General features: G+C 45.0%; 1 protein-coding gene across 11 annotated transcripts in view; it reads left to right on the top strand.

Moving 5' to 3' along the window:
• Window positions 1-18,011, top strand: part of DNAH10 (dynein axonemal heavy chain 10) — a 154,776-nt gene that overhangs the window by 34,745 nt on the left and 102,020 nt on the right. For all 11 annotated transcript variants that reach the window (XR_002338322.1, XM_021072222.1, XM_021072219.1 and 8 more), the window contains 10 exons: window positions 1,257-1,427; window positions 3,706-3,882; window positions 5,235-5,360; window positions 7,001-7,173; window positions 8,733-8,884; window positions 10,046-10,210; window positions 11,013-11,220; window positions 15,548-15,704; window positions 16,787-17,263; window positions 17,565-17,723. Coding sequence is in view for 10 of the 11 variants with exons in the window: in XM_021072222.1 (XP_020927881.1) it covers window positions 1,257-1,427; window positions 3,706-3,882; window positions 5,235-5,360; window positions 7,001-7,173; window positions 8,733-8,884; window positions 10,046-10,210; window positions 11,013-11,220; window positions 15,548-15,704; window positions 16,787-17,263; window positions 17,565-17,723 (1,965 nt within the window). In the remaining variant the exon portion in view is untranslated. The remainder of the gene's footprint in view (window positions 1-1,256; window positions 1,428-3,705; window positions 3,883-5,234; window positions 5,361-7,000; window positions 7,174-8,732; window positions 8,885-10,045; window positions 10,211-11,012; window positions 11,221-15,547; window positions 15,705-16,786; window positions 17,264-17,564; window positions 17,724-18,011) is intronic.

The raw sequence follows: 18,011 nt of genomic DNA, 5'->3' as shown, positions 1-18,011 counted from the left end.
ACTCCTCTCCATCCCTATTCTTGCTATCATTTTTCACAATTCTAGATGTTTCTTTTACCTCCATATTTCCTAAAGAATACATCAATGTGGTTACTTACTGATTTATCAGATTTAATCAATTTTAGACACCTTCACTTTTCTTTCTTTTTTTTTTTTAGGGCCACACTGAGGCATATGGAGGTTCCCAGGCTAGGGGTCTAATTGGAGCTGCAGCTGCCGCCCTCACCACAGCCACAGCAACGTCAGATCCAAGCCACGTCTTCAACCTACACCAGAGCTCACGGCAACGCCAGATCCTTAACCCGCTGAGTGAGGCCAGGGATTGAACCTGAAACCTCGTGGTTCCTAGTTGGATTTGTTTCTGCTGTGCCCAAACAGGAATTCTACCTCTTTACTTTTCAGAGTAGAAAGAAATTTGACTGTTTTATTTTTAATGCCCTTTGCCTCTCTGTCATCTAACACAGTTTTAAATAACTTTTGTTTAAATTAATGGTCAGTGTTTACTCCTTATGCCTGTGCAAATATTTTTACTGCTGAGCCAGGAAGCTCATCAGGACCATGCCACCTCTCTTGTCCAACCCTTCATTTTTCCTGGAGTTAATCATTGCGTTTATTTTCATTTGCCTGGTTAATTACATATGCATTGTTAATTTTTCAAGCTGCTCTACAACTAGGACTTCTACAGCTACCTGTGTAATGATCCTACTCCATCCCTGTCAGTGTCATTCTGATTTAATTTTTCTAGACCTAACCTTCCACTCTATATAGAGTGGGGTGGGGACAGAGATGCATAATGAGTGGCTCGACTGTGTGGGGTGAAGGGCTTTTCTGTTTGCCCCTCCCTTTCCTGGTGCCTCCAAATGCTCAGCCTCCCAGAGGTTTCCATGGGGACAAACAGCTGCTCCCATCTGTTCCCCTATTGCCAGAATTCTCTACCTTCTGTAAAGTCAGTTTCTCTCCTTCCAAAAACTCCTCGACTCTCTCCTCTGCTGCTGTGTACTCTCCCATTTCCTTATCTATCTGATTTATACTTAAAAAATTCCTTTTCTGTCATTTTGAACTGGTGGAAGGGAGAGAACAGAAAACCAATGCAGCCCATCTGCCATTTTTAACTGGACACCACTTCCACTAAAGCACAATGGAAATCCTGTTCAGGGCACTGATTTGTTTTGTTTTTCTCCTTTCTTGCCATTTCATTTTTTTGCAGGATAACTCTAAGGTCATAAGGGCTTTTTTCTTGACTCTTTTTTTGGCAGGTTATTGAGAAAGAAGCAAAAAATTTTATTGACGAATCTTTTAAGACCCTTCGATCGGCTGAAGCAGCATTTGACATGCTTTTAAAATTTAAACACATTCGTTCACGGGAGGCCATTAATCGACAAATGATGATGAAATTTAACGATATTCTGGCACAGTATTGCAAAGAGGTAACTGAAAAAAAATCTATGGCTGCTGTAGCAGTCAAAATACACTTGGCAAAATGTCATCTGTCTTTCAAATCTAAATTCAGAGAAACTGTGGCATTTCCCCAAACAAGCATGTCGTCTAACCAAGTCAGGTAACCAGAACGAAGTGGGTTTGTTTAGTGGAGAAATCCAGTAAGAATTTATGAAGTACAATATAATCTGCTGGTCTTAGTAATCGCAATAGCAATAGGTGTATTAGTCCTTGCGCACGACACAAGGTCCTGCAAGGTCAAGTATATGTCAGGTACACATTCCTGTGGTAGGGACCCTTTGGTACATTGGACCCACCCAGATAATCCAGGGTAATCTCCTGATTGGCAGCCTTAGCTCCCTCTGCCACCCAGTTCTTCTTCTTTTCGTTTTTGCTTTTTAGGGCTGCATCCGCAGCATATGGAAGTTCCCAGGCTAGGGGTCGAATTGGAGCTGCACCTGCTGGCCTACACCACAGCCGCAGCAACAGAGGATCCGAGCTGCATCTGTGACCTACACCACAGCTCAGGGCAACACCGTATCCCCGACCCACTGAGCGAGGCCAGGGATCAAAACCACATCCTCATGGATACCAGTTGGATTTGTTTCTGCTCGACCACAACGGGAACTCCCATACCTAGTTCTTCTCTATTGGGTAACATAACATATTCACAGGTTCTGGCATCAGGACCATCACTGGGTCAGGTATCGTTTTCCCTCTGACACCCGGTTACTTGCATGAGATTGCAAAATGCTTATTTTATTTTTATTTTTAGATTTATTTTAATTTTTTTTCTTTCTTAGGGCCACACCTGCAACGTGTGGAAGTTCCCAGGCTAGGGGTTTCTAATCAGAGCTTCAGCTACCCACCTATGCCACAGTCACAGCAATGCCAGATCCTTAACACACTTATCGAGGCCAGGGATCGAACCAGCATCCTCATGGATACCAGTCCAATTTGTAACCCGCTGAGCCACAGTGGGAACTCCAAAGATGGTAAATTTTATGTCATGCATATTTTACCACAATTTAAAAAATTATAGGAGTTTTTGTTGTGGTTTAGCAGGCTAATAACCCTACGTGGTATCCATGCGGATGCGGGTTCGATCCCTTGCCTTGCTAAGTAGGTTAAGTATCTGGTGTTGCTGTGGCTGTGGTGTAGGCCGGCAGCTGCAGCTCCAATTCAATGCCTAGCCTGGGAACTTCCAGATGTGGCTGGTGTGGCTGTAAAAAATACAAATTAAAAAATTACGTAGGAGTTCCCATCATGGCGCAGTGGTTAACGAATCCGACTAGGAACCATGAGGTTGTGGGTTCGATCCCTGCCCTTGCTCAGTGGGTTAATGATCCAGCATTGCCGTGAGCTGTGGTGTAGGTTGCAGACGTGGCTCGGATCCTGCGTTGCTGTGGCTGTGGCATAGGCTGGTGGCTGCAGCTCCGATTGGACCCCTAGCCTGGGAACCTCCATATGCCGTGGGAGTGGCCAAAGAAATGGCAAAAAGACAAAAAAAAAAAAAATTACGTAGTATGGGGGTTTGGGATGGAAATGCTGTAGAACTGAGTTGTGGTGATTGCTGTACAACTATAAATGTGATAAATAAAAGTCATTGAGTTAAAAAATTACATAATAAATAATCACAAAATTTCAGTGGCACATGTACACTCACACACAACACAACACACGATGCATGCTTGGCATCATGTCCAGAACAAATTTTAGAGTTTCCAATAAGTTGGCCAAATGATTGTACACAGTCTGTAATTATGAGGCTGTTTGAATCATTGCCTCTGTTAAACCAAGCAAAAAATTACTATAGAGTATAAGAAAAATAGGAAATGATAGGTAGTAAAAGCACCACTCTGTAGCATAGAGTATTTCTTCATGTTCCATGTTCACTTCTTTATTTACTTTAGTTATTCGTCTTTTTGCCATTTCTTGGGCCGCTCCCGTGGCATATGGAGGTTCCCAGGCTAGGGGTTGAATCGGAGTCATAGCCCAGGCCTACACCACAGCCACAGCAATGTGGGGTCCGAGCTGCATCTGCAACCTACACCACAGCTCACAGCAAATGCCAGATCCTTAACCCACTGAGCGAGGCCAGGGATCGAACCCGGAACCTCATGGTTCCTAGTTGGATTCGTCAACCACTGAGCCACGACGGGAACTCCCATGTTCAGTTCTTTAAAGATACAACTCAAGGTAAATCTTTTCTTGGCTCACATGCTGAGGCTCTTACAGAAGACATTTGTTTGTTTGATTGCTTTGCAGATTGACATAGTTAACAAAATCTTTGTTCAGAACCTTGACAACCCACCGCTGTACAAGAATCACCCCCCAGTGGCAGGTGCCATCTACTGGGAACGGTCCCTGTTCTTCCGGATCAAGCACACCATCCTCAGATTTCAAGAAGTAGAGGAGATACTGGACAGTGAACGAGGACAAGAAGTAAGTTGCCTCTGCTGGAACTGCCCCTTTTTGAATTTCACGGTTTAATTTGAGATAGGTGACCTCCCCAGTCATGTCCAGGAGAATTCTTAAATCCAGGTGGCTGCTGGCATGGAGCAGGCTACTCAGAGTTGCTTGCCTGAGAAGCAGCTCCATTTCAAATCTCTGTCTGCAACTTCGAAGGTCTTCCCTGTGATTCCTGGGGACCACATCTCCATACCTACCTCTGACAACTTCCAGGTGGCCGTCACATGGGTTTCTCCCTGAACTTGAGCTTCAGCCTCTCCAGAGGGTGACCACCATCTTCCTGATAATACTCTCCCTCCCTGACCCCTGCATTTTTGTCTTTTATATCACAGGGGTGGCACACCTTTTCTTTCTCTCTTTCTCTCTCTCTCTCCTCCTTCCCTCCCTCCCTCCCTTCCTTCCTTCTTTCCTTCCTTCCTCCCTCCCTCCCTCCCTCCCTCCTTCCCTTCCTTCCTTCCTTCCTTCCTCTCTCCCTCTCTCTTTTTCTTTCCCCCTCTGTCTTTCTTTCTTTGGTAAAGGAAAGTGCAGAATTTATTCTAAGCTGCCAAGCAAGGAGTCCAGGCAGCTAGTGTGTAAAAGACCCAAACCCTTGGATAGCTTTCGGGGAATGGAAAACCTTTTCTTTAAAGGTTCAGAGAGTACATATTTAAGGCATTTGCAGGGCATACAGTCCCTGTTGCAACTACTCGGCTCGGCCTGTTGTAGCAAGAAAGTGGCCCTAGATTACATGTACGTGAATAGGTGTGGCAGCGCTCCAATAAAAGTTCACTTATGGGCACTAACATTAAAATTTCATATGGTATTCACATGCCAGGAAGTCTGGTCATTCTTTTGAGTTCCTTCATTCTTAGCACCAAATGCAGCCTGAAAGCTGAGGATTGTGAGGCCTACTAATCAGTCTAGATTTCAAGCCCGTACCATGGTAGACAAGCTCTCCAACGTTTGTGCCCATCTGCCTGCTTCCTTTTGCAAAACATGTCAACATATTTTTTTCCTTTTTTTTTTCTTTTTACAGCTGCACCTGTGGCATATGGATGTTTTTGGGCTAGGGGTTGAATTGCAGCCGCAGCTGCCGGCCTACACCATAGCCACAGCAACACTGGATCCAAGCCACCTCTGTGACCTACACCGCAGCTTTTGGCAACGCCAGATCCTTAACCCACTGAGCCAGGCCAGGGATCTAACCCACATTCTCATGGACACTATGTTGGGTTCTTGACCCACTGAGCCACAACAGGAACTCCCAGACTTTTTTTTCTTTTTTAGAGAGAGGAGAAAAGGTTCTTTCCTGGGACAAAATGACAGTTGCTTGCCTTCTTTGCTAGGTAAAGCAAAAATATTTGGAAGTGGGTCGGATAATGAAGGACTACGAAGATAGAAAGTACGAGCAGTGGAGAGAGACCACAGAGCTGATCCTGCCGACGCTCATGAAGAAGAGCCTGCTGACGAAGGTGCGTCTTTCCAGATCCTTGTCCCAGATTCCAGCGGCCGTGGAAGGTGATGGTGTCTCTTGTTTCCTTGAGGGTTAACGGGTGGAGACTCAGGAAGCTGAGATGTATTTCCGAAATCAAAGGCAAAGAAGGGAGGAGGTTGGCCACGAAGGGAAGAGAGGCAGAAGGAGAAGAGATGGAGGCAGCAAAATATCCTGGTCTGGCTGGGGTCAGGCAGCCCTCCCGACTCCCTGGGGAACTGGCTTAACTCTGAGCCTCCGTGACCCTGTCTATAAAATGAGCTGGATCTGGTGACATAAATGTGCGATGTATTAGGTGGACCGTGTATGAAACAGCAGACAGTTGAACCCCTTTTTTAAAAGACCTGTAGAAAAGTGTCATTTCATGTGATCCCTCCTCACGTTTAGTGTAGGGCCTGGCACGTAGTGGGTGCTCTTGAATAAACACTCGCTTTGAGGGAGGACAGACCTGGGGGACCTCTGTTGGCTGTAGGTGTTCAGTCTCTGCAGTTCTGACGAGGTAGTAAAATGCATGAAGAGGCCTGGTGGGGGGCCGATCAGGAACTGGACGTCTTGGGTTCTATCCAAAGGGGTAGATGCTCCCTACTCCAGGCTATTCTTGCCTTTTTTTTTTTTTTTTTTATCAGCTTTTCCAATTTTTCAACAGAAGCCAGAATTCTGGATTTTTGCGTGCATTATTTATTTTTTGGGGGGCCACACCTGCAGCATATGAAGTTCCCAGGCAAGGGGTTGAATTGGAGCTGCAGCTACCGGCCTACACCACAGCCACAGGAACAGCAACTTGGGATTCGAGCCACGTTTACAACCTGCACCACAGCTTGTGGCAACGCCAGATCCTTAACCCACTGAGAGAGGCCAGGGAATTGAACCTACATCCTCTTGGATACTGGTAGGGTTCTTAATCAGCTGAGCCATGATGGGAACTATGCAGTTGCATTCTTTTTTTAAAAATTTTTTTGGGAATTCCCGTGGTGGCGCAGTGGTTAACGAATCCGACTAGGAACCATGAGGTTGCGGGTTCGGTCCCTGCCCTTGCTTAGTGGGTTAATGATCCGGCGTTGCCGTGAGCTGTGGTGTAGGTTGCAGATGCGGCTCAGATCCCGTGTTGCTGTGGCTCTGGCGTAGGCCGGTGGCTACAGCTCCGATTGGACCCCTAGCCTGGGAACCTCCATGTGCCGCAAGAGCGGCCCAAGAAATAGCAAAAAGACAAAAAAAAAAAAAATTTTTTTTTGGAATATTTTATTATATTATTATTATTATTATTATTATTGTTATCATCTTTGGCTGTGGCATGCAGCAGCTTAATATGGGATCTCATTTCTCAGACCAGGGATGGAACCCAGGCTGCAATGATAAAAGCACCGAGTCCTAACTGCTAGACTACCAGAGAGCTCCCTACAGTTGCCTGATTTTTGAATTCGGGCAGCTAAATTGAATTCTTTAAGCACTCTGTTCACCAAAGTATGTATTCTAGCTAGCTCCAGCCGGCTCCCCAGTCTGTCAGGGCAGCAAGGACCCTCCACAGATCCTTTTCAAGTTCATGTTTAACTTGGGTTGTATTGACCTGATGGCTCCTTGGACCACCCTCCCCACACTTATGAAACATCATCTTGTCCACAGATTTCTGCTGTTGCTGATGAGGCCCCCAACTCTGACAGGGGGGCTGTCTTTGCAATCAACTTTTCACCTGCTCTCAGGGAGATTATTAATGAAACAAAGTACTTGGAACAGCTGGGCTTCCCTGTCCCCGAATTAGCAAGGAACATTGCCCTCCAGGAGGACAAGTTTCTTAGGTAAAAAGATTCTTCTCTGAAATCAATGGTAAACCTTTCCTGTCTTGGGACCCTTTTACACTCATCAAAATTATTGAGGGAGTTCCCATCATGGCGCAGTGGTTAACGAATCCGTCTAGGAAGCATGAGGTTTCGGGTTCGGTCCCTGCCCTTGCTCAGTGGGTTAACGATCCGGTGTTGCCGTGAGCTGTAGTGTTGGTTGCAGACGCGACTCGGATCCCGAGTTGCTGTGGCTCTGGCGTAGGCTGGTGGCTACAGCTCCAATTCAACCCCTAGCCTGGGAACCTCCATATGCTGCGGGAGCGGCCCAAGAAATAGCAAAAAAAAAAAAAAAAAAAAAAAAAAAAGATCACAGTTGTGGCTCAGATTCGATCTCTGGCTTGGGAACTTCCATGTGCCACAGGTACAGCCAAAAAAAAAAAAAAAAGAAAAAGAAAAAAAAATTATTGAGAACCCCCTTATCCCACGCCAAAGCTTTCACTTTTTGTGGATTTTATAACTACCAATATTTGCCACATTAAAAATGAAATTTAGGAAATGTTTAAAACGTGTATTTATTCATTCATCTAAAGGTAACAATGATGAACATATTTCATGTTAACCTAAATAACATTTTAAAATTGGAAGTTCCTGTCATGGCTCAGTGGTAAAAAACCTGACTAGTGTCCATGAGGACGTAGGATCACCTTGGCCTTGCTCAGTGGGTTAAGGACCTGATGTTGCAGTGAGCTGTGGTGCAGGTCACAGACTCTGTTTGGGTCCTCTGTTGCTGTGGGTGTGGTGTAGACTGGTGGCTGCATCTTCAATTCGACCCCTAGCCTGGGAATTTCCATATGCTGCAGGTGCGGCCCTAAAAAAGACAAAAAAAAAAAAAAAAAAAAAAAGTGACTGGTATTTTCCCAAAAAAGGAAAGTTAGTGGGAAGAGTGGCATTCCTTTTTTTCCTTTCTTTTTCCTTTTTCTTTTTTGGCCACAGCGTGGCATATAGATTTCCCAGGCCAGGGATCAGATCTGAGCTGCAGTTGTGACCTGCACAGCACTTGTGGAAATGCCAGATCCTGTAATCCCCAGTGGTCCATAGGCGCTGTAGATTCCATTGTGCCACAGCAGGAATTCTGTACTATTCTATTTTATTTTAATTAATTCATTAATCAGTTAATTTTTGGCCACGTTTGTGGCATCTGGAAGATCCTGGCCAGGGATTGAACCTGCACCGCAGCAGCCACCCAAACTGCTGCTGTGCCAGTGCCAGATCCTTTACGCTCTGTGTCACAAGGGAACTCTATTTTATTTTATTTTTAAATGTATTTATTTTTTTCTTTTTGGCCACACCTGTGGTGTGCAGAAGTTCCTGGGCCAGGGATTGAACCCTTACCACATCACTGACCAGAGTCACAGCAGTGACAATGCTGGATCCTTAATTTGCTGCACCACCAGGGAACGCTGTTAAAATTTTTTATGCTGGTTAATGGTCTTCTGTAACTGATCAGTAATGTTATTAAGCTTTTGATGAATGCTATGGCACTTTTTTCATGTCAGTGACTTTCCTGTAACATGCAGATACACAGATGGGATACAGCGTATGTTGGATCATTATCACATGCTCATAGGAACGTTAAATGAAGCCGAGACCAATCTCCTTGATGATCATTCCCAGGAATTAGTGAGAGTGTTTAGGTCTGGATATAAGAGGTTAAACTGGAACTCACTAGGTAATATAATTCATATCTATCTATTGCCTTGTACACTTTGGGATGCAATAGAGGAATCATTCTTTTGGATTGTCTTCATTGAACTGTAATTTTTGTGTAATGGTTAGCAAATATGTTTTGAGCATCCGTAAAGCACACTTTGTGGAACGCAAAATTCATCTTAAGGCTCTAGTTAGGGGTGAAGATCCCATAACTGGGGTGTATTTTGACATTCAGCTGACCCAAAGCTTTCTCCTCCAAGAATAAAGTAACCTTTTATTTTTTTCCCCCTCAAATTGAAATTTTAATTTCTAGATAATTAGAGTCATATGCAGTTGTAAGAGTTCATACAGGCAGATCCTGTGTACACTTTGCCCAGTTTTTCCCCAGTGGCAATTTTTGCAAAACTGTAGTACAAAACCACAGTCCAGATTTTGACTTTGACGCAGTCAAGACACAGAACATTTCCATAACACCGTGATCCCTCATTTCACTCTTTTAAAGTCACACCCACTACTCGCCATATGCATCCTTTCCTCAACCCCTGGCAACCACTAATCTGTTCTTGATTTCTATAATTCTGTCATTTTAAGTTTTTTTTTTAGTGTAAACATAACTTTTAATGAAGTATAGTTGACCTACAATCATTTTAAGAGTGTTATGTAAAATATATAATCCTTTCGAGGCTGGCCTTTCTCACCCAGTGCAATCATAGATCTCTAAAGATTTATCCAGTTCTCGCTTGTATCAACAGCTGAACTGATCAGAAGTGCTTAACCCAGGTTTACCGTTCACTTTCTTGCCATTTACTTTTCTCAGCAACAGGGCCAAGGAGACTGTAGGCAGGGTGGCGTGGCATGGAGGGCTTGGGTTGCCATGGCAATGAGAAGACAAGAGGATTGGACCTCCTCTTTCTCCCCACAGTGCTTGAGATATGATTATGCTAAAATGTGAACAGAAGAAATGTATTGTTTGGTTGGTTCTGAACACATGACTCCTTATTCCAGCCCCTGGAACTGAGTGTATCTTTTTGACCTCCAAGATCCAAGGGGATGGAGTGAGCAGGGTCCTTCTGTGAAGGGGTGCTGGTATTAATGTTATAGACATTTGGTGAGATGACTATGGAAGAGAAGAGTTGAAAGCCAACTATCTTTCTTTGGTTCTTTCTCTTTTTCTCTAAAGGAATTGCTGACTACATAACTCGATGCAAACAGGCCATTGGGAAATTCGAGTCCCTCGTCCATCAGATTCATAAGAATGCAGACGACATTTCTTCCAGACTTACCTTAATAGAATCCATTAATCTCTTTAAATATCCAGCACCTAAAAGTGAGGATGAACTCCCAGGTAGAGCTGACTTCTTGTTTCTTTGATTATGGAAGGAAAGGGAAAAACCTCTTGGTCATGGTGGCACACACACATGCACCGATGGAATAAAACCATACCTCACAATCTCAGGCCTTTACTTGAAAAGATCATGGATGATTGCTACTTTTCATCATGTTTTATGTGTTGTTTATATAGTTTTACAAATTCCTGAGTCCATGAATATCAGTAGTAGGTTTTTTGTTGTTGTTGTTTTTTAGGGCCGCACCTGAGGCATATGGAAGTTCCCAAGCCAGGGGTCAGATCAGAGCTGCAGCTGCCAGCCTATGCCACAGCCATAGCAACACTGGATCCTTAACCCACTGAGCAAGGCCAGGGATCAAATCCGCATCCTCATGGGTATTAGTCGGGTTTGTTACCACTAAGCCACAATGGAAACTCCTCAGTAGTAGTTTTGTCAGTAACTTTGTAACAGTAAAGTGAATTGTGTCTTTATGGGCTCACACTTACTTGTTCAAACAGGATATTTTAAGGGGCCGTTGACTAGTCCATAAGGAACCTGGGACTGCTCAACAAGTGATTCAAGACAAGCAAGAGTGCCCAAAGACCTCACATGCTCACTTGGCATTCGTTCCCATGTTGTTGTGTATTTTTTGCTTTGAATGCATCTTGCTTTGGGTGGTGTTGACTTATTTTCTGCTTTCGGTCAAGGTTAGAGGCTGCTTTTGTACTTGCAAGATAGAAGCCCTAGTGCTTGGGCTGCTTTTTGAGTACTGTCCTTCCCTTGTTCATGGACAGCTGTAACAGGTGTCTCCCACTACAGGCGTCAAGGAATTCTTTGAGCACATTGAACGAGAAAGAGCCAAAGATGTGGACCACATGGTCAGGTGGTATCTTGCCATTGGGCCTTTACTGACCAAAGTCGAGGGGTTGGTCATCCATACCAATACAGGCAAGGCCCCCAGGCTGGCCTCCTACTATGAATACTGGGAAAATAGAATTTACGAAGTCTTGACAAAGCTCATCCTGAAGTAAGTTAATCTTCATGTTGCATATTTCAAAGATGGAATGCCTAGATTAAAATATCTTACACATATGAATAGTTAATAGGGGCCACAAGGTACAGAATAAAAATCAGCTGGACAGTAAGTTTGCTTTCTGACCAAAGGGCACTCATAGGATGGAAGGATAACTTCCTGTTTTGACTTATGTTCTTGTTGGGCCTCCTCAACATCCAGAAAAGGAAATTACCCCGCTCCCCACTGTCTGAAAGAGGTACATGTGTCTGTGTTGAATTGGTAACAGAGAATTGCCATCACTCAGTGCCAAAATTCTAGACAATGCCCTCACTGACATTGAGAGAGGCTGATTTGAAGGATATATGATGCATCGATTCTTTAAAAAAAAGTATTGAAATATAATTGATTTACAACGCTGTGCTAATTTCTGCTGTACAGCAAAGTGATTCATTATAATATGTATTCTTTTTCACTATGATTTATCACAGAATATTGAATATAATTCTCTGTGCTCTACAGTAGGACCTTGTTGTTTATCAGTTCTCTATATTATAGTTGGCATCTGCTAATCCTAAGCTCCCACTCCATCCCTTCCCCACAGCCCGCTTTGGCAACCACAAGTCTGTCCTCTATGTCTGTGTGTCTGTTTCTGTTTCATGGATAGGTTCCTTTGTGTCATATTTTAGATTCCACATATAAGTGATATCATTTAATATTTGTCTTTGTCTGACTTCACTCGGTGCGATAATCGCTAGATCTGTCGCTATTGCTGCAATTGGCATTGTTTCTTTTTCTTTCTTTTCTTTTCTTTCTTTTTGTCTTTTGTCTTTTTAGGGCCACATCCTCAGCATATGGAGGTTCCCAGGCTAGGGTCAAGTCAGAGCTGCAGCCGCCAGCCTATGCCACAGACACAGCAATGCGGGATCCAAGCTGCATCTGCAACCTACACCACAGCTCTCGGCAATGCCGGATCCTTAACCCACTGAGCAAGGCCATGGATGCCATTCAGGTTCGGTAACCGCTGAGCCATGACAGGAGCTCCTATTTCATTCTTTTTCATGGCTGAGTAGTATTGCATTGTATATATATACCATATCTTCTATATCCATTCATCTGTCAATGAACATTTAAGTTATTTCCATGTCTTGGCTAGTGTGACTGCAGTGAACATAGGGGTGCATGTATATTTTTGAACTATAGTTTTATCTAGGTTTAGTTTTGTCTGTTTGCCAGTGATGGGATTACTGGATCATACAGCAACTCTGTTTTTATTTTTTGAGGACCCTCTGTATTGTTCTCCACAGTGGCTGCACCAATTTACATTCCCACCAACAGTGTAGGAGGTTCCCTTTTCTCCACACCCTCTCCAGGGTTTGTTATTCGTTATTTTTTATTGATGGCCATTCTGTGTGAGGTGGTGCCTCATTGTAGTTTTGATTTATGATGCATTAACTCTTCCTAATGATCTAAAGTAACCCCCTGGCTAGAATGGACAGCTCATATGTGTTAAGTGCTTATTGTGTGTGCCGGCCTCAGGCACAGAGGAGGCTGCCCTTCCCTCCTGGAGCTCATAGACGGTAGCCCTACAGCTCAGACAGGCTGAGAGTTGAGTGCCTGGACTGCATTACATTGGCTAAGGGTCATTCTAGAAATCAGCCTACAAAATTCATCACTGTCGCTGTTATCTCCATATTGTTAAGGGTGGTGTTCATTTCATCACACAATGTCTTTTTTTTTTGTCTTTTTGCCATTTCTAGGGCCACTCCTGCGGCATATGGAGGTTCCCAGGCTAGGGGTCCAATCAGAGCTGTAGCCACCAGCCTACGCCAGAGACACAGCAACATGGGATCCGAGGCGCGTCTGCGACCTACACCACAGCTCACGGCAACCCACTGAGCAAGGGCAGGGATCAAACCCTCAACCTCATGGTTCCTAGTCAGATTCGTTAACCACTGCGCCACAATGGGAACTCCTACAATTCTTTTTTTTTTTTTAATTTGTCTTTTTAGGGCCTCGCTTGTAGCATATGGAGGTTCCCAGGCTAAGGGTCTAATTGGAGCTACAGCTGCTGGCCTATGCTACAGCCACAGCAACACCAGATCTGAGTGGCATCTGTGACCTACACCACAGCTCACGGCAATGCCTGATCCTTAACCCACTGAATGAGGCCAGGGATCGAACCTGAATTCTCATGGATAGCCGTTCGTTACTGCTGAGCCAAGATGGGAATTCCATCGTCACACAACATCTTGTCTATGAAGGACCTCAGACGAAATCTAAGTTCCCTTCTGATCTTAGCCTCCTGAGAAAGTGTTTCTCCTCTTCTTTTTCCTCTTTCTTTTTTCGTTTTTGTTTTGTTTTTAAATGGTATGGACACTATGAATTGTTGACTTCATAGATTTCCCTTTTCTCCATGGCCACTAGGAAGGTTAGAACTAAATTTGTAGCCTGAATGCAGCAAGTGTATAGGTATTTATGATTTACATGTTTAGTCTCATTCTTTTTTTTTTTTTTTTTTTTGTCTTTTGTCTTTTTTGTTGTTGTTGTTGTTGCTATTTCTTGGGCCGCTCCCACAGCATATGGAGGTTCCCAGGCTAGGGGTTGAATCGGAGCTGTAGCCGCTGGCCTACACCAGAGCCACAGCAACGCGGGATCCGAGCCACGTCTGCAACCTACACCACAGCTCACGGCAACGCCAGATCGTTAACCCACTGAGCAAGGGCAGGGACCGAACCCGCAACCTCATGGTTCCTAGTCGGATTCGTTAACCACTGCGCCACAACGGGAACTCCTAGTCTCATTCTTGATTCTCTAATTTAAAAGTTTACATGTGTGACGGCATCTTCTGTACCAGCCTCATATTATGTTCTTTAATGATTCTCATCCCCATTTTAGAGAGGGCACTGACTATTGGGAGAGTAAGTGATTGGCCTACTGAGGCCACACATCTAGTAAGAAGAGAGCTGGGATTTGAACTCGGGCCAGAATCACTCCACTAAGCTGCCCTGATTAGCGTTTTCTTCTTTTCTTATTTTATCCCACTTTGATTTAATAGTCTCTATAGTTAAAGTGTCCTTGTGAGCTGTTAGAATCCACTTTGGAATAATGCATTAATAAATAAAATAAAGACCTTTGGTCTTCCTGTTTCCTGGACACAGATTTGACAAACTTCACTAAGTCAATCCTTTAAATAAATCTGTTTTTGACATATTTCATTTATTTTTCAATGTTGCTTCTATCTTAGATTCTTGAAGCAGCACCTCATATAGGGCTTTCTCCTGAGTCTTTCCCTTTATGGTATGCTCCATTCTCCCTTCCTCCATCCATCCACCCGTCTATCCATCAATCCATCCATTCACTCACTCATTCATGCCAAGGTTTATTAGAGCCTGCCGTGTGCCAGCCACTGGACCAGACAAAGTCCCTGTTTTTCTGGATCTTTTCCATCCTCCTATGAAATAGATGCAAAACTCAAGGAAACAGATGATTTCTGTGAAAGAAATAAAACAGAATAATGTTCTGGGGAGAGGATGGAGGGGCTGTGGGAATAGAATGGTCAAGAAAGGCCACGGAGAGGCCATGTTTTAGCTGAACCCTGAAGAGCTAACTGAAAGAGGGGGAGATTTCAGGAGAAGACAGTGGCCAGTGTGAAGACCCAGAGGCCAAGTGGGAGGAACAGAAGGAAGGACTGAAGACGGCGAAGGGAGAGGGAGGGAGAGGAAGCTGAGGGGGCAGCAGGGGCCGGATCCCAGGGAGCCTGGAAGGAGGTTGCATTTTATCCTGAGAGCAATGGGAGGCTCTGAGAGAGAGAGAGAGAGGGAGGGAGAGACACAGGCAGAGACAGAGACAAAGAGAGACAGAGGCAGAGACAGAGAAAGAGAGAGACAGAGAGGTAGAGACAGAGACAGAGGAACACAGAGACAGAGAGGAGTTTCATACTTTATTTTATTTTTTATGTTTTTTTGGCCATGCCTTCAGCATAAAGAAGTTCCCAGGCCAGGGATCTTAACCACAGCAGTGACAATGCCGGATCCTTAACCACTAGGCCACCAGGGAACTCCAGCACGTTTTAAACACTCTCTCTGGCTGTAGGGGTTACAGCCAGAGAAGTGGGATGCGGATGGGGGGAGCCAGAAGACCACTGTCTGCCCCAGTGTCACCCCTTATTTGATCTTGGAAAGGATGGAGTCGGGTCTGGGGAGAGTGAGGACATGAGTGTTCATTTCTCCTGAACCAGAGTCAGGAGACAGCTTTTGGAGTGATCATTATTAAATACCCTCCGCAGTTGGGTCTGTTTCACCCTGCTGAGGACTGAGTCTGTTTTATGAACCCCTCCTAGGAACTTGAAGTCTTTTAATTCTTTAATCCTTGGAAACGTCCCTCTGTTCCAAACGGAAACTATCCTGACGGCGCCTGAGATCATCCTGCATCCCAGTGCCAATGAGATCGACAAACTGTGCATGCACTGTGTCCGAAACTGCGTGGAGGTCACCAAGGTAAGGGCCGAATGCGTGTGGTTTGATGCGTGGCGCCTCGTCTCAGAGGGTCGGGTCCTCCAGCTGTGGACAGCTGGGGATGCAGCAGTGCAAGAATTCGGGCTCCACTCTGTCCTTGTTTTTGTTTGTTTGTTTGTTTTTCCCTTTAAGGCCACATCCTCGGCATATGAAAGTTCCTGGGCTAGGGGTCGAATTGGAGCTGCAGCTGCCGGCCTAAACCACAGCCACAGCAACCCAGGATCCGAGCCGCATCTGTGACCTATGCCACAGCTCAAGGCAATGCCATATCCTTAACCCACTGAGTGAGGCCAGGAATCGAACCTGCATCCTCATGGATACTGACTAATTGCCTTCTCAACTTGCTGAGCCACAATGTGAACTCCTGTCCTTTGTACTGACTGATTTAGTCTCTTCCCGGCTCCCTCCTCTGTGAATCTCTAAAATTTGGGGTGTTCCAAGGCTGGCTGAGGCTCCCTTTTCTTCTCTGTCTTCTTTCTATATCCTTGCAGCCTTTCCCTTGGGTAAGACCAGCTCTGTGGAGGCGATCACCCCATTTCCATCTCCAGCCCAGACCTCTCTACTACACAACACTTCTCTAGCCAGTTGCCTACCAGCTCTCTCCCCTTGGACCTTAGACTTGGATGTCCAGGATGGAATTCTTGGCTTTCTGCCTCACCATCTGGTCCTGCCCCAATTTTCCCTCCTTCAGGCAACAGCACCATTGGAATCATTGAGTTCCCCTTGTGGCTCAGCAGGTTAAGAACCCAACATGCTTTATGAAGATGCAGGTTTGATCCCTGGCTTCGCTCAGTGGGTTAAGGATGTGACATTGCCATGAGCTGTGGTGTGGATCAAAGATACGGCTTGGATCTAGTGTTGCTGTGGCTGTGGTGTAGGCTGGCAGCTACAGCTCCTATTCGACCCCTAGGCTGGGAACTTTCATATGCCGCGGATGTGGCCCTAAAAAAACGAAAAAAAAAAAAAAAAAAAAAAAAAAAAGACTTATTGCTGACTGTAATATATAGTAGGAAGCAAAATATATCCCAACGGACTCTCTCTTCCCCTGATTCCTATTTTGCCAGAATTTTGTTCGCTGGATGAACGGCAGCTGCATAGAATGCCCCCCTCAGAAGGGAGAGGAGGAAGAACTTGTTATAATCAGCTTTTACAGCGACATCTCACAGAACCCCCAGATAATTGAGCAAGCCGTTATGATCCCTCAAAACGTGCACAGGATTCTGATCAACCTTATGAAGTACCTGCAGAAATGGAAGCGGTATCGACCCCTCTGGAAACTGGACAAAGCCATCGTGATGGAGAAATTTGCTGCCAAGAAGCCCCCTTGCGTTGCCTACGATGAGAAGCTGCAGTTCTATTCCCGGATCACCTCCGAAGTGATGCACCACCGTTTGATCAAGGACGAGCACTGCGTCCGGCTTCAACTCGGACCCCTGGCGCACACCGTGCAGGAACACGCCAAGTCCTGGGTGTTCTCGCTCGGACGACTCCTCAATGAGTCAGCCAGAGAGGAGCTCCATAACCTGCATGAAGAGATGGAGGTAGCGCATCGCTGAGTTTCTCTAAAACCGCTTTTCATGGTGGTCAGGGTACTTCGTTTGGTACTGGATTTTTTTCCCCTTATGCTTAGCTGGTGTCCTTTTGAACTTTCTTTTGTTGTTGTTGATTTACAATGTTGTCTCAGTTTCTGCTGTACAGCCAAGTGACCCAGTTATCCCTTATATATATATTCTTTTTCTCGTATTATCTTGCATCATGTTCTATCCCAAGCGATTGGACAGAGTTCCCTGTGCTGTACAGCAGGACCTCATTGCTTATCCATTTTCGAACTTTCTTTTATAGTTCCTGGCCAGAAACCTAAAGAAGAGCCCCAGTACCCTGGAAGATCTCAAGTTTGTCCTGGCCACAATTGCAGAAATTAGAAGTAAATCTTTAGTGATGGAGCTGAGATACCGGGAGGTCCAGGAGCGGTACCGCACCATGGCCATGTACAGCCTCTTTGTAAGCGAGCTCTCATCTTAAGCATTTTATGGTTGGGTTAACTTCTAAGGCCCTTTTCAGGAATACTTCTCAAATATACTGCCAAAGATTTGTTTATGATTTTTTTTTTTTTTTTGTCTTTTGTCTTTTTGTCTTTTGTTGTTGTTGTTGTTGCTATTTCTTGGGCCGCTCCCACGGCATATGGAGGTTCCCAGGCTAGGGGTCGAATTGGAGCCGTAGCCACTAGCCTACGCCAGAGCCACAGCAACGTGGGATCCGAGCCGCGTCTGCAACCTACACCACAGCTCA

The sequence above is a fragment of the Sus scrofa genome, chromosome 14 (assembly GCF_000003025.6).
Source record: "Sus scrofa isolate TJ Tabasco breed Duroc chromosome 14, Sscrofa11.1, whole genome shotgun sequence".
Classification (NCBI taxonomy): Eukaryota; Metazoa; Chordata; class Mammalia; order Artiodactyla; family Suidae; genus Sus; species Sus scrofa.
This window is presented reverse-complemented; position numbering and strand designations above follow the sequence as displayed.